This window comes from Rhinopithecus bieti, unplaced genomic scaffold (genome assembly GCF_001698545.2).
Source record: "Rhinopithecus bieti isolate Rb0 unplaced genomic scaffold, ASM169854v2 scaffold_574, whole genome shotgun sequence".
NCBI classification, from domain to species: domain Eukaryota; kingdom Metazoa; phylum Chordata; class Mammalia; order Primates; family Cercopithecidae; genus Rhinopithecus; species Rhinopithecus bieti.
In genome coordinates, this window is record NW_016803605.1 from 3,202,045 (window position 1) to 3,218,261 (window position 16,217).

The window sequence follows — 16,217 nt, forward strand, 5'->3', positions numbered from 1 at the left end:
CGCAGGGCAGTCACATGATCCAGGTGCCACCAATCAGAACCTCCCATTCCCCTGGTCTCCATGATTGGTTCAGAGATGGGCACATGACCTGGGCCAAGCCAATGGGACTCCTCTTCAGGCCTTTTGTTGGAACTTCGGCAAAAAGTCAAAGACTGAAGCCTACACAGGAGAAAGAAGGAAGGAGAGATTGTAAAAGAATAGGAGATAGCATTTATTGAGCACCTGCTCTGTGCCCAGCACTGTTTTATTGGCAACATGGTTATTTCACTAGCATCACAGCCCCATGAAATACATAGTATTCTCTTTCTCTTTTCTTTTTTTTTTTTTTGGAAACGGAGTCTCACTGTGTCACCCAGGCTGGAGTGCAATGGCACAATCTTGGCTCACTGCAACCTCTGCCTCCTGAGTTCAAGCGATTCTCCTGCCTCAGCCTCTGAGTAGTTGGGATTACAGGTGCCCACCACCACGCCCGGCTAATGTTTGTATTTTTAGTAGAGATGGGGTTTCAGCATGTTGGCCAGGCTGGTCTCGCACTCCTGACCTCAGGTGATCCACCCACCTCGGCCTCCCAAAGTGCTGGGTTTACAGGCATGAGCCACCATGCCCAGCTGAGATGCATAGTATTATTAATCCCCACATTTCTAAATGGGAGAAAGGAGGTTCAAAGAGGTTAAGTGACTTGTCTGTGGTCTCACAGGAAGAGGCAGACCCATCACTCACATTCAGGCACTTGGTTCCAGAATAGTGTTCCAGATTTAACAAACCTTCAGGATACCTGGTTATGGTTTAGTTTCTGATTAGCAATAAATACTTTTTGGTATAAACGCATCCTATGCAATATTTGGGACGTTCTTACACTGAAAAAACTAGCTATTCATTGTTTTTCTGAAACTTACATTTAACTGGGTGTCCTGTATTTTATCCAGCAACCCAATTCCAGAGCCCATGGTCTTAACCACTATGCCCTACTGCCCATACAGATGCCATGAGAGACGTTGAATCCTGATTACATTGACCCAGCCCTGGATCCTGCTGTGCCTGAAGCCAGTAATGAGAGATGGCTTTCTGTCACTTGCATCTGAAGAGTTCTGACTGACATAGTGCTATGCCGAATTCAAATGAGCACTTTATTGAGCCCTACTGTGTAGTTGGGACCAAGGGGTGGGAGATACAGAGAAGGTAAAGGAGGAAGATTGCCATCCTCAAGGACCGGAGTGGGGCTGAGAAGACAGAACTCACGTATCTGGAGGTGCTAAGTAGAGTGTGCCGCACACTGCGGCCTGAGCCACTGGCCGAGTGTGTTAGTGCTCTACTGCTGCATGGTAAATTATCACACACTTAGCAGTGGAAAACAGACCGAGACTCTGTTGTGCTGGGGTGGGAGCAGGAGACAGGCACAGGGAGGCTACAGAGAGAAAGAAAGGGCAAGGGAGGAAAGGAGAGAGGGGGCCAGCACCTGTGAAAAGAGGAAACGAAACAGGGCTGGTTGCTGCCTCCTGCTTCTTAAAGGAAACCACCTGCCCATTCAGGGCCCACCTCCCCAGCCCTCAGTCCTGTTACTGTGTGCAGTGGGTTCCACACCTGAAGGGGCTATATGACCCAGGCCTAATCAATCAGCATATTCCCTCCTCCTGGCCAGTGATTGGCTCAGGTTTGGTCATATGATCCAAATAGCCAATAAGCTTCAAGATGGGGACTCAAGTTGAAACTACTGGGGCGGAAATCTTTCTTTCCCTCTTAACACTGTGAGGACATAAGCCTGGAGCTGAAAGAATCCGTCTTGCCATCATAAGAGGAGAGTCCATCTGAGAATGTCAACACAGAGGAAGCACTGATAATGTCATCAGAGCGTCTGGATCCAGCCATACCTGAAGCTAATCCTAGCATTGGCGTTTTCAAAATGGTGAGCCAATTACCCCTTTTCTGCTTGAGCCAGTTGGTGTTGGGACTTCTGTTACTAGTAGCCAGCAAAATATTTAGTCATGATTGAAAGAAAAAAAAAAAAAAGGTGGATGCCAAAAACAAGGGGACCAGGCCCTGCAGGTAAATAGTGAGCAGGGTTGGTGAGACTGATAAGCACAGAGCGTGCAAAATGGAAACTGGGTCCAAGCCTCGTGGTGCCACTTGACAACCACTCCCTTTTACTCTCCCAAAAACCCAACATGACTTATGATCTCAGTGTTTGAGCCAGGGAAAGAAAGAAAGAAGTAGGAGGGAGTCCCAAGATGAAATCGTTTGGAAATAGTCCCAGAGCATAATGAACTGACTAACACCTGTTTCTCCCCTGGAAGTCATCTAATGAAATTATTAGACCATCAATTTACCACCGTGATGGCCAAGAGTGCTCTCTAACGGGATAAAGCATGACAACAAAGCCAGAATTCCACTTGGAATATGCCTTACACACCTTTATTTTATTTTTTTGTTTTTTGTTTTTTCTTCACTGCAACCTCCGCCTCCCGGGTTCAAGCAATTCTCCTGCCTCAGACTCCTGAGTAGCTGGGATTACAGGTGTGCACCACCATGCCCAACTAATTTTTGTGGGTTTTCTTTTCTTTTTTTCTTTTTTTTTTTTTTTGTATTTTTAGTAGAGGTGGGGTTTTGCCATGTTAGCCAGGCTGGTCTCAAACTCCTGACTTCAGGTGATCTGCCTGCCTCAGCCTCCCAAAGTGCTGGGATTACAGGTGTGAACCGCCATGCCTCGTCATTAAACACCTTCTTTAACAGGCCTTTACTTATGATTCTCTTTAAAGTTTGGACACAAATTGGCAGGAAGCTTTTAGAAATCATTTGCACTAATCTAAAAGGCAGTCATGGCTCAGAGAAAAAGAATCTCAGCTCCTCAAAGCCCGCTTAAGCTTCTGAGGCCTAATCAGACAGGCTCCTGATCATCTTTGCTGTGTGTTCACTGCCTGTCTGCTGGATGGTCAGAACCCTTCTCGTGTTTTGCGCACACATGGTGCTCAGGCACAGTGAGAGGAGAAGAGCAAGAAGGGAAGGAGGAAGCTGGTGAGCCAACGTCCTGTAGTCATTGGGCTTTCACCAGCCAGCGCCCAATGCAGACCCACCTGCTGCCCCTACTGAGCCCAGCAAAAGGAACTGCCCTCGGCACGATCTTCCAAATGCTCATCCAATGATGTCACTGCTCTGGGCGCCCTTAGAATGTGGTCCATGCCCAGCACTGCGATCCCATCTGCTCTCCCACTCTCTTGCCCCCTGTATTAGTCAGAGTTCCCTAGAGGGACAGAACTAAGAGGATAGATACATATAAAGGGGAGTTTATCTTAAAGTACTGACTTACACGATCACAAGTTTCTACAATAGGCTGTCTGCGAGCTTAAGGAGCAAGAGGAGCTAGTCCGAGTCTCAGAACTGAAGAACTTGGAGCGTGATGTTCGAGGGCAAGAAGCATCCAGCACGGGGGAAAGATGTCGGCTGCGAGGCGAGGCCCATCTCACCTTTTCATGTTTTTCTGCCTGGCAACTGATTAGATGGTGCCCACCAGAATAAGGGTGGGTCTGCCTTCCCCAGCCCGCTGACTCAAATGTTCATCTCCTTTGGCGACACCCTCACAGACACACCCAGGATCAATACTTTGCCTCCTTCAATCCAATCAAGTTGACACTCAGTAGTAACTATCACACCCCCATATTCTTGAAATAGCCTTTCTTGTTCCTGTAGTTCAGTTCATTCCCTTCTCAGGACCTCTGGCTGGCTGGTCATCCTACGATCTTCACATGGCAGTGTCAGGCCTCCCAGGCTACGGCTTCAGAGTCACCTAAGGAGGCCCCCGACCACTGTGGCTAAAGAGCATCCTGTCCCATCAGACCTCCTCTTGTTTCCTGTTGGCCATCTGTCCGCCTCCACGAGGCATACTCTCTGTGGTGCAAAGAGCTCAACTACCCTGGTGATCACTGGGTCCAAGGATAAGCACAGATATAGCCGTCGGACACCTGAGTTAGCACCTGGTCCCCGGGCTCTGCAGAACACTGAAGAAAAGCCACTTGATCGAGACACGGAGCTGTCACTGAACTGAAAACCACTGAGGGCACAGGCTGAGGTCCGGTGGCCATGAGCAGCTGCAGTTGGTCAGTGTTCTCTGAGAACAGGGAAATCGCCCTGCTTGCCTGCCCGTGTGAATGGGCACTGGGCTTTCGGGATTCAACTTGGACTAGAATAGAAACTACGTTCTGACATCCTCACAGCTCTGTTCTTTGGGGTTTGGAGATTTGGGGTTTGTTTTCTGAGACAGGGTCTTGCTCTGTCACCCAGGCTGGAGTACAGTGCTGCAATCGCAGCTCACTGTGGCCTCAACCTCCCAGGCTCAAGGGATCCTCCTGTCTTAGCCTCCTGAGTAGTTAGAACCACAGGTGCACGCCACCACACCCAGCTAATTTTTAAAAAATTGTTTGTAGTCAGGATCTCACCGTGTTGCCCAAGCTGGTCTCAAACTCCTGGACTCAAGCAACCCTCCTGCCTTGGCCTCCTCCCAAAGTGCTAGGATTACAGGCGTGAGCCACCATGCCTGGCTCTTTCGGGTTTTGATAGGCATGCATTCTCAGCTTTAAAGGCACATACACACACTCATGTTCACACACATATACACATACATTCACATACACACATAAGGCTAAAGTTGTAAAAACCAACACATTTGCCTCACAAACCTCACAGTCCACCCTTCAAAATACAGAGCTGCAAACACAAGCAGCATCGCCTCTGCACACGTGTACACGCATGCTCCACCCCAGCCGATTTTCCAGCTCCTGGGCAGCAGGACCCAGCGGGGTAACCCCCATGCCAGCTCAAGCGAAGGAGCAGCTGCCCAGGAGTTGGGCACAGAAGCAGCCAGATTCCTTCATTCCTGTGGGAGGGACTGCAACTGTCCCCCATCACCATTCCCCACCCTTCCTTGTCACAGAGCCATCTCTACCCACCACTAGAGTTCTGGGAGGGCACCCATCACCCTGCTGGGCAGCACATCTCCCCGCCTCCTACACAGCTTGATTGCAGTCGGGTGACAAGGTTGTGGCCAAGGGGGTGAGGGTTAAGGTTAGGTCACCTCTTCCATGACTGTGGTGAGCCAGTGTCTTCCAAGTGGACAAGACCTGCACACCAGTGGGGAAAGCAACCATTTGGAAGCCCAGGTCCTTGGGTGACCTTGCAAAACAAAGCCACCTGCCCACCCCGGCCCACCCAGTCACCTCAGAGTGGTGACAGGAGAGAAGACATGTTCCTGATTGAGCCAGATTTGGGGGCACCTGTTAGAGCAGCCCAGCTTGAACCTAGTGACAGATTATCCCCCATAAATCCGCACGTGACATTCCCTCTGAAAGCTTGAGCCTATCACGGGATAGGATGTGGCTGGGTCCTCAAAGGCAGTTTTGTTCCCCATGAGCCCTTCTCCTGGGCATTTGCAGACTCGAGGGAAGGGGCTCTTCTGCTTACCTGCAGCCATGGTGACAGGGGTGTTACGACGTCAGGAAGATGCCTTTCCTAAGGAGTGTGGGTTTCAGGCCGTCTGTTTGAGAAACAGATAAGTGAGCCAACTGAGGCCCTATCCTAGAGGGCTCAGAGGCCACTGCGGGGACAGGTCAGTGGCTGCCTGCAGCTGGAGTTGATCAGTTCAGCTCCAGTAGAGAATCCTCCCAGGCGAGAAGGTGGAGCTGGGCAGCCCGAGCGTGAGAAGGAGACCTCCAGCCTAGAGAAGGTTCCTGGAGGTGGGCAGGAAGGGCCTGGAGGAAGACCAGCTGCTCAGAGACCTGCTGGCCATGGGAGACAGCAGAATCCTGGCAGCCCCAGCCGGGCTGCGTGGCAGATCCTGATGCCTTTAGAAGCTCCTGATGGGACAGGCCTGGTGGGGAGCTGGAAGAAGACGAGAAGGCACGGTGCAGCCCACGGCCATCTCAAAGATGAAAAGGCAGCTGGCCGGCAGGTGGTGGGTTTTTGAGAGTGATGCTCAGGCCAAGGAACGTCAAAAGCAGCCTCAGCACCATGTGCACTCAACTGGCTGTTGTTCCAGACCATCTGTTTCTCATTAATGAAGTTGTCCGGCAGGGCTTATTAATAAGGATGCGTGGGCTTATTCAGCCTGGGCCGTCTTGCTGGAACTAAAGAGCATACTGATTAAGCTGTAATGACTCCTCAGGCACTGTCAACATGAAGGGAATCTCCAAGCACCCAGTGAGAGGAGAGGACCTTGCAGGCCCCAGGCCCGACCTGAACCCTAAGGCCCACGGGCCACTCACAGGGGAGGACAATCCCAGCCCAAGTGTCATCAACCAGGGTTCCCTGCTGCTCCCAACAACCACCATCCACTTCTTCCTTGGCCAACAGGACCAGACTGTGTTTGCAAAGTGAGGTCAGCAGAATAGCAGCCCCTGAAGATACCCACATCCTAATCCCTGGAACCCATGAATGGGTTAGGTTACACGGCGCTGTGCGTTAGGTTACATGGTGCTGTGAGTTGGATGTGGCTTGTCCATGCCAAAACTCATGTTGACATTGATACCCAACGTAGCAGTGTTGGGAGGAGTCAAATCCCTCCTGAATACATTAATGCCCTCTGTAGGGCGTGAGTTTTTGCAGTCACTTGTGCCTCGTGAGAACGGATTAGTTCCCAAGGGCGCGGTTGTTGAAGGGTCTGGTTTCCTCTCTCACCACGTGATCTCTGCATGCACCTGCTCCCCCTCCATGTTCTTCCCTGAGTGGAAGCAGAGTGAGGCCCTCACCAGATCCAGCTGCCCACTTTTGGACTTTTCAGCCACCAGAATCATGAACCAAATGAACCCCTTAATAAATTATTAACTTATAAATCACCCAGCTTCAAGTGTTCTGTTACAGCAAAACAAAATGGACTAAGACGTGGTGAGAGGGAATGAGGGCTGCAGATGAAATTACGGTTGTTAATCAACACTTTTTTTTTTTTTGAGACACAGTCTTGCTCTGTCGCCCAGGCTGGAGTGCAGTGGCCGGATCTCAGCTCACTGTAAGCTCCACCTCCCCAGTTTACGCCATTCTCCTGCCTCAGCCTCCGGAGTGGCTGGGACTACAGACGCCCACCACCTCGCCCCGCTAGTTTTTTGTATTTTTTAGTAGAGACAGGGTTTCACCGTGTTAGCCAGGAGGGTCTCGATCTCCTGGCCTCGTGATCCGCCCGCCTCGGCCTCCCAAAGTGCTGGGATTACAGGCTTGAGCCACCGCGCCCGGCCTAATCGGCACATATTAAAATAAGGAGATTATCCTGACTTCCTCAAGTGGGCCTGCTGCAACCACAGGGCGTTCTTACATGTGAACGTGGCAGGTGGGAGTGTCAGCGTCAGAGAGCTGCAGCGGAAGGAGGGTGTGACCGGCCACTGCTGAAGACAACAGGACACCACCAGACAAGAAACACAGTGGCCTCTAGAAGCAGAAGAAGGCAAGGAAATGGATTCTCCCCTGCAGATTCCTGAAGGAACACAGCCCTGCTGTCACCCTGATTTCAGCCCAGTGACACCCACAGCTGACTTCTGACCTCCAGGACTGTCATTGGGGCTGTGTTAAGCCACTGCCTTTGTGGAAATTTGTTACAGCAGCTGTCAAACTGTCAGAAAGGGAACAGGTCCTGTTTGAAATACTCAAGACCCCCAGATGCCCTTGCAGCAAAGGCAGCCTCGTGTCCCCACACTGGCTGGTGAGCCCCAGCAGATACTGCTGGCTTTCCAGAAAAGCCATCATTTTGTGGATAAAAAGGGACACACTCCAGAGATGCAGCTTTTTGCCTTTACCCAGCCTCCTTCTCACTCCCACCTTCTTCCTGCCTAGAGCACAGATGAAAGACTAGAGGTGGGGCAGCCACCCAGGGCCAAGATGATGACTGCCACATCCTGAGGACAGCAGAGTGCAACAGACAGGAGCCAGGACTGCTGCACTGTGGAGTCGCTGCCTGGCCCCCAGGAGAATGGACTGCCTCCAACTTCCTGTGACGTGAGAGCCGAAAACGCTGCTGGGCCAAGCCTGGATTCCATGGCATGCAGCCAGACACAACCAAGTGACATGCAGCTCTTGCGATGACAAGAAAGGAGCTGACGTCCAGAAACCTGGCTGGCGCTGGGTGTTGGGGAGTCTCAGGGTGGAGGGGGCCCAGGATGCTGGCTTCACATGGAGCAGCGCTCAGCCAGTTGGTCACAAGGGAATGTGGGTAAGTACCAGGGCCCTGGGAAGTGCCCCCAACAATTTGAACCACACAACGCCAGGGCACAGCTGTTGGCGGGCGCACAAGCACCACCAGCCTCACACACGCAGATGTAGTCTCCCCCTTCAGAGAAAACTTTACACAAGCACACTGCACACGCATTGGGGGTGCACGCGCACACCTGTATATATTTATTGCATAAAATTCATCATAGCACTTTACCCCGTATTTTTATAATCCAAAAGGAAAACGATTCAAGAAAGGATTTCATTGTGCTCAGTTTCAAAAAATACAAAAATGAACATCAGATTACAGATGTAAGTTCATATGCTGAACTGAATGATACATACCAACTGCCTGGCTATGGAAACCCGTGACTTGACTTAGGGGTGGGATGCTGATGACATGATCTCGACAGGAACCCCCTAGCGACTCTCAGGCGGAGGCAGCGCAGGGATACGGTTCCTGGTGAGGAGGACCCTCGGTGACCGCACTGCCTGGGCTCACGGCTGGAGGGCTCACCCATGAGGGACACGGGTGGACACCCACTGCTTCACACGCCTAAGTCACATTAGAAACATGTAAAGCCATTCAGAGTCTGTGCATGAAATCCACTCGTTCCTTGGAGGGAAGCTGGCCCGGAAGCGCGCTCTAGTTGCACGGTCCTCCAGGGCCTACATTCCATCCACGACACAGACACACGAGCACCCAGACCACTGGTCCTAACAGCAGCTGTGAAAAGTTGTGTCAAGTCACAGGGGTTCCTTTGTAACAGCTAAAGCTCAAAAGTATGCTGGACCCTGAGGGAAAACAGGAGAGCCTGAGACGGGAAGGGAAGAAAGGGATTTGCACCGTCACAGAGCAAAATGGGACGACGGGAGGGGGAGGTCGAAGCCAAGACCTTGGCTCAGGAGTGTGTCTGTCCTCAGCACCAACCAGCCCCACCGTTCCCACTGCACTGTGTGTGCAAAGACACACACTCGCCACGATGCCACACGTGCAGCCCAGACACTCCCTGTCTCTGAAGGCCAGAATCCCGCTCCAACGTGTGGAAGATCCAGGTACCCACCAGATTTAACGACAAAACAGAGAAACGATCCCTCCCCAAGCCTACGGAACACTTGGTGCAAACAGCCTTTTATAACAGCTGTAGGTTTCTATGTAATTTCTTGAGCACACACAAGTAACAGTACACACAGGTACAGCTGAGTGACACGCCAGCCAGTCCGACTCAGAAGCCCTGCAGCTCAGGGATGTCCCGGTACAGATCCAGGGTCTCAGGGTTCGAGAAAGCACCTCCTTGCTCCACAGCTTTTCCAGCGATGATCTGTTTGACGGCAACTTCCACTTTCTTGCCATTGAGCGTATACTGAGAGGGAAAGGTAGAAAAACAAGAAACAGCATTTAAACCTGAAGGGAGGAGAATCCACAGCCCTGGGTATATCCAGGCCCCAAAGGCCCAGGCTCCACCTGGAGCGCCAAGAGCAAATGGGTCTCAGCTCCAAGATGCCCCTCCTCCCACCAGGTCTGCAAACATGCACCGGAGTACGCTGAACTGACCACTGTCCGCTCTGTGTGTGGGGGATAAAACCTGTTCTGAAAGGCAATTTCGAGGCCCGGTGCTGAAACCCAGCGCTAACCCCTCCGAACCCCGCCCCCGCCCCCACTGGCATGGCTGCTGAGAAAGTGAGGCTATTTCAAAGATGCCCAGAGGTCACCACGAGCATGTTCCTTTTTCTAACGCTGCACACTCCACTGGGCCCCGTTGGGACCCGCCACGTGTCACATCCAAGATGGCCTCGAGAGGGCCCTCCAGACACCCCACTGACCGCAGCAGTGAATATTCCAGATGGGAATATACAAAAAGAGTGTCTTTCAGGGTTCAGGGTCTGCCTGACCAGGATAAAAATGCAGGCATAGATCATTCCTAAATCCCAGCAGGCACCCTGGGCAAGAAAGTTCTCAGGGAAGAGGTGGCTTCTGCCACCCCATCTGGGCGATGCTGGTGAATTCCTGAACCTGAGTTCATTTCTTTGAATGAAACGGGGGGTGCCAGCACTGAGGCTGCAGGGCTGTGAGTCAGGGTGAATCAGTCAGGGCACACAGCTTCACAAGCGCCTAGCTACTATGTTTTATGATTTTCCTTTTATTTATACTTTTTTATACTTCTCTATATATTTTATCATGTTATTCTATGATAAAGACCAGTTATTGCCATGACTTCAGAAGTGGCCCAGCTTCCTAGAACTAGAGGCAAGAGCGTCCTCACAGTACCAAGGACTCCTCCTCCTCGGAGCCAGCCAGCTGCACGGGACGGTGCATTCCTTTTTCTCATAGTCGGGCCCTTTCCAAACACTCAGAGCTCCCTCTAAGATTCATGGCACATGTATTTCACCTTGAATCCAAATGAGCCCTTGGCAGTGTTGGTGTGTTGTGGGCTAGGAAACTTCAGGAGCAACAGGGCCCAGTAACGCTCCTCTGCCCGAGCCCTCGATCACTGGCGCCTTTTTTTTTTAACCTGAGATATAATTAAAATTCATTCACTTGAAAAATTCAGTCGACGTGTGAACTAATTAAGGATCTAAGAGCCGACTTCCTTCCGAGGGCCTGCCTGTCACTTCATGTGGTGTCGCTGGCCCTCCCACCGTGAGACGCAAATGTCTCGCCTGCTCTGTGCCCCGCTACGCTTCACGCAGGGGTCCACGTGCAGCTCACAGGAGCTAATACCGCCACCTTCCACCCACTGGCCAAATACAGCAGCATCCTCTTAAAAGAAATCCTGCTACTGTTTCCTCTGGGGAGAGGGGAAAGGTAGAGGAAAGGGAAAGAGAAAGGAAGAAGCTGCCGTCCCCCTGCCCCCCTGCCCCCCAACCAGCTCCTGCACGAGGCCTCCCCAGGTAGACAGGAGCCCAGCAGCCTCCTGTCAGGAAGGGCCAGACATCCCAGCCATGACCCAAGCAAAGGCCAGCTGAACTTGGGACAGCCATGGCTGTCTGAGGGCTACAGGTGGGAAGCCCTCAAATGCCAGGAGTCCATTCCACTTGGCCATGACCCTCCCAGGGTCCCCAGGTCTTTATTCTGGGTGAGCAGAAGGCGGAGCTGACTATGGACACCACTTCCTTGGGCAGGACCCCTCATCTCTCTGGGTTTCCTCATCTGAAGATGGGTGTGAGGAAGACAAGCTTGTCCCACCTCACCAGGCTCAGAGGACCAGCTCCCCACGTCCCATTCACTCACCAGACACCAAAAGCACCTGCCGTTTGCCAGGCAGTCAGCTGAGCTCCGAAGAAAAGGAGGTAAACCCACAAGGTTCCTGTCCTCAAGTGGCCTCTGCTCCACACAGAAAGATGTGAACATACACAAGAACTCACCCTCAGTCACCCCATGGCAAACACTGTCAAAGCTAAAGATGAAGGCCAGGACACTGTTCAAACAGGAAATGCAGGGAAAGCCTCTCTGACTTTTGCACAGAGAGCAACTGAGATCAGGTGTGTGGAAGGGCTTTGCAGGGCATGCAGACCTATTCTGAATGAAGGCTGATGGTGAGCGGAGGTAGCACAGAAACCGAGGCATGGGGACTGCGTTCTGGGCACCCTGTGGCCCACGGCACCCACCCGAGAGGCTCTGTTGTCAACCCATCTTAGAGATGGGGAAACTGAGGCTTGGATGCTGAGTTGCCCAAAGTCATGCCTCAGGGGTAGAGGGGGGGCCAGGGCTAAGTGACAGAGCCCCTGTGCATAAAGACCCTCAGAGAACCCGCTGTGAAGGCTGGCAGCAAGGACTGCGCCGGCCAGAGCCTCCCTAGTCCCCCAGGGCCGCTCACTCCATTAGTGCCGCATCACCACCCTGAGCTGTGGCGGGCAGGTGAGGGGCTCCTCTCCTCATGTCACAGGCCAGAGACAGGACCGGTCTTACTCAACACGAGGAGTGGGGCTGGCTCTGGGCCCAGATCTCTCCTGAGCACTCGCCAGGAACCCCTTAAATGCTGAAAATGGCACTGGCTTCCCAGGGAACAGAAGCGGCAGTGTCTCTCCACACAGAGACAGAGATGGGCCGCCGCTTATTCCCACCGCTCGGATGCGCCTCGGGCTTAGGCTATTCTCGGGGTGGTGAGGGGAGGGTAGCCCACACCCCACAAGCACCATGTGAAGGGTCAGACCTGCAACAGGCTCTCCTGCCTCAGCAAGGCCCTGGGACTTTGCAGATGAGACCTCAGTTGTCCTCTTCTGACCCTGAAGTGGGTCCAGTTCCCGAATGGGCAGGCTGGGGCCACGCCATGTCACCTCCCTGTGGATGCTGGGCCCCTCCCTAGCTCAGCAACAAAAGAGGTAAATCCTCTCCTAAGCCTGCCACGAGGGCTCGAAAATAAAAGGGCTTTCCAAAATCTGAAGGAACCCTCCCAAAGACTTCCCAAATGGACCCAGGAGACGCCCCTATCTGGGGAGAAAAGGGCCCAGAACCCCGCTGGGAGCCCTGGCTGCAAGCCCACAAAAGCCAGGACGACCAGGGAAAGAAACATGCTGAGTTTTCGCCCTTCAGAATAAATCGTTCCACTACCCTCGTGATCAGATATGGTTTGGTAATAACTGTTCTGGCAGCAAAAGACCCAAGTTCTTTTTCAATAATATAAAGCCAAGGGACAAATTCAAATTCCAGTTCCCTAAAATGTTCCAGATGAGACAGCACTGATTCACCAAAGGAAAACCTTAGACCCACATCAGGAAAAGACAATAAGGGTCACTGATTCAAGAAGTACCTTCTTGGAGAGCACCAATGTCCCCACAGAGAGCCGCCAAGAGTCACCAACCAAAAAAAAAGAAAAAAAGATGAAAAAAGAGAGAAAGAAAAAGCCCCAAGCTGCAGGGCTCTTCCCACACAAAACCAGAACGCAAAGGAAACGTGTGGACACCACAAAAGGGAACCAACACTGCAGATGTGGACAGGCGCCAGCAGGAGGAGGAACAGGGTCCCGAGTGGGAGTCAGCGCAGATGTGGACAGGTGCTGGGAGGAGGAGGAACAGGGTCCCGAGTGGGAGTCAGCGCAGATGTGGACAGGTGCTGGGAGGAGGAGGAACAGGGTCCCGAGTGGGAGTCAGCGCAGATGTGGACAGGTGCTGGGAGGAGGAGGAACAGGGTCCCGAGTGGGAGTCAGCGCAGATGTGGACAGGTGCTGGGAGGAGGAGGAACAGGGTCCCGAGTGGGAGTCAGCGCAGATGTGGACAGGTGCTGGGAGGAGGAGGAACAGGGTCCCGAGTGGGAGTCAGCGCAGATGTGGACAGGTGCTGGGAGGAGGAGGAACAGGGTCCCGAGTGGGAGTCAGCGCAGATGTGGACAGGTGCTGGGAGGAGGAGGAACAGGGTCCCGAGTGGGAGTCAGCGCAGATGTGGACAGGTGCTGGGAGGAGGAGGAACAGGGTCCCGAGTGGGAGTCAGCGCAGATGTGGACAGGCGCTGGGAGGAGGAGGAACAGGGTCCCGAGTGGGAGTCAGCGCAGATGTGGACAGGCGCTGGGAGGAGGAGGAACAGGGTCCCGAGTGGGAGTCAGCGCAGATGTGGACAGGTGCTGGGAGGAGGAGGAACAGGGTCCCGAGTGGGAGTCAGCGCAGATGTGGACAGGCGCCAGCAGGAGGAGGAACAGGGTCCCGAGTGGGAGTCAGCGCAGATGTGGACAGGTGCCGGGAGGAGGAGGAATAATGGTCCCGAGTGGGAGTCAGCGCAGATGCGGACAGGCGCCGGGAGGAACAGGGTCCCGAGTGGGAGTCAGCGCAGATGCGGACAGGCGCCGGGAGGAAGAGGAATAAAGGTCCCGAGTGGGAGTCAGCGCAGATGTGGACAGGCGCCGGGAGGAAGAGGAACAGGGTCCCGAGTGGGAGTCAGTGCAGATGTGGACAGGCGCCGGGAGGAGGAACAGGGATCCCGAGTGGGAGTCAGTGCAGATGTAGACAGGCGCCGGGAGGAGGAGGAACAGGGGTCCCGAGTGGGAGTCAGCACAGATGTGGACAGGCGCTGGGAGGAGGAGGAACAAGGTCCTGAGTGGGAGTCAGCGCAGATGTGGACAGGCGCCGGGAGGAAGAGGAACAGGGTCCCGAGTGGGAGTCAGCGCAGATGTGGAGAGTCGCTGGGAGGAGAAAGAACAGGGTCTCAAGTGGCAGCCTTCCAGGGATGGTCAGGGATTGCACGCCGTGGCCGTGCTGCAAGCGCTCTTCCCAGCCCCCACTCCTGGACAGGTTGTTTTGAAGATGCTGAAATAACTTTTAAGGCGAAGAGAATGATCTATGGGTTTCAAAGTCAACGGCATCGCATATTTCAACATTCTCCAGGAAGCAGCGTCTCCTGGTAAACCCTGTCTCTGGTGATACCTCACAGACTCAGCCCTACTCTGGGCAACAACAAAGTCAGCTTCCCCTGGGAACCCAGTGAGTGTCTGCTCCCATCTTCTCCTTAATGAACAGCCATTCTGTAGGCTTCAAATACAGCCTGCCACTGTCTGTTTAAATTGTTGTGTGCATATACACACACACACACACACACACACACACACACACAGAACAGCTTCTGTCAGCTTGCAGGGCACCCGTTTTGTAAGCAATGCAAATGAAAGCTGTGATCCACTCTGGGTGAACCTCCTCCTCCCTGACTTAGAATCGAAGCAGAGTGTACTGGGGCCAGGGGCTGGGGGATGACGACACAGCCTTCAGAAGACCTGCCTCTAAAAAGAGTCAAGTCTTGTATGTACCGGAAGAACTTAAAAGGCAAGAGCAACGCTTCCCAGCAGCACTTTAAAAAATTAAAATTGGCTGGGTAGAGTGGCTCATGCCTGTAATCCCAGCGCTTTGGGAGGCTGAGGTGGGCGGATCACTTGAGGTAAGGAGTTTGAAACTAGCCTGTCCAACATGGCAAAACCTCGTCTCTACTAAGAATACAAAAATTAGCCAGCCATGCTGGCATGCGACTGCAGTCCCAGGTACCAGCTACTCAGGAGGCTGAGGCAGGAGAACTGCTTGAACCTGGGAAGCAGAGGTTGCAGTGAGCTGAGATTGAGCCATTGCATTCCAGCCTAGGTGAGAGAGACTCAGTTTCAAAAAAATAAAATAAAAAATAAAAAGTTAAAATTAATGTTCTCATTAAAAATTTTGAGAATACACTAAAACCACAGGTTAGCAGGGAGAAGCCAGTTGGACCTGCAGGGCTGGGCCCGCTAACCCTCCGAACATGGGTACTTAGCAGAAGCTGCTTTAAATGCAGTCTTAGGAAGGGTAGGAAAAAGGATGGCAGGGAGAGGATGGCGTTGCTAGGCAACGTGGACAAACGATATATAAAGCACCAGCAAGCTGCTCAGATGTAAGCGCCCCTCAACGTGTGGGCTCGTGGGGCGATGGCTGTGGTCTCCTCGCTGGCGGGAGATGGCCATACCGGGATGCCCTTGGTTTCCAGGATGAGGCTGGGCACGTGTCGCGCAGACAAGCCCACGCGGATGGCGTCACGGATCCTCTTAACCAAGTCAGGCTGGAAGGCGTGCCCGGAGGCCATCTTCAGGAAGAGGATCACCCTCTCCTCCCTGTACTTGTTATACTGGGGGACACACAGGCTGTCCTCCACCTCCTCGAAGGATTCCACTGTGGAGACAGGGGAGGGCGCACGTTCAGCAGGGGGCCCCTCAGTGCGGGGTCGAGCCTCACAACAACCTGGCCGAGCAGGAGGGGCAAGCTGGGTGCCCCAGGCCTACCAGGGATGCCTGTGTTCTCCCAGCCCACCCAGGAGGAGTGTCCCGGAGGGACATTTGCTGAGGAAGCCATTTCACAAGTGGAAGAAAACCCATCACTGGGGAGGCAGACACAGCTTCAGCTTTGGCAGGATGGGTGATGTTCTACCAGGAGGCCAGATGTGGGCCTTACTTAATGAGAAGTTAATTCAAGATAAAAAAGAGGACCGGGCTTGGTGGCTCACGCCTGTAATCCCAGCACTCTGGGAGGCTGATGTGGGAGGATCACTTAAGTTCAGGAGATTGAGACCAGCCTGGACAACATAGGGAGACTTTGTCTCTA

General features: G+C 53.1%; 2 protein-coding genes across 4 annotated transcripts in view; one reads left to right on the forward strand and one right to left on the reverse strand.

The window, feature by feature from the left end:
* Positions 1-8,326: 8,326 nt before the first annotated feature.
* Positions 8,327-16,217, reverse strand: part of AACS (acetoacetyl-CoA synthetase) — a 77,706-nt gene continuing 69,815 nt past the window's right edge. For all 3 annotated transcript variants that reach the window (XM_017889572.1, XM_017889581.1, XM_017889563.1), the window contains 2 exons: positions 15,586-15,788; positions 8,327-9,542 (listed from right to left, as the gene is read on the reverse strand). In XM_017889572.1, the coding sequence (XP_017745061.1) occupies positions 9,405-9,542; positions 15,586-15,788 (341 nt within the window). In that variant the 3' untranslated portion in view covers positions 8,327-9,404. The remainder of the gene's footprint in view (positions 9,543-15,585; positions 15,789-16,217) is intronic.
* Positions 11,038-15,562, forward strand: LOC108540490 (uncharacterized). The gene is made up of 2 exons (XM_017889593.1): positions 11,038-13,844; positions 13,902-15,562. Exons 1-2 carry the CDS (start codon positions 13,163-13,165, stop codon positions 14,510-14,512), a joined length of 1,293 nt encoding a protein of 430 aa, XP_017745082.1. The 5' UTR covers positions 11,038-13,162; the 3' UTR covers positions 14,513-15,562.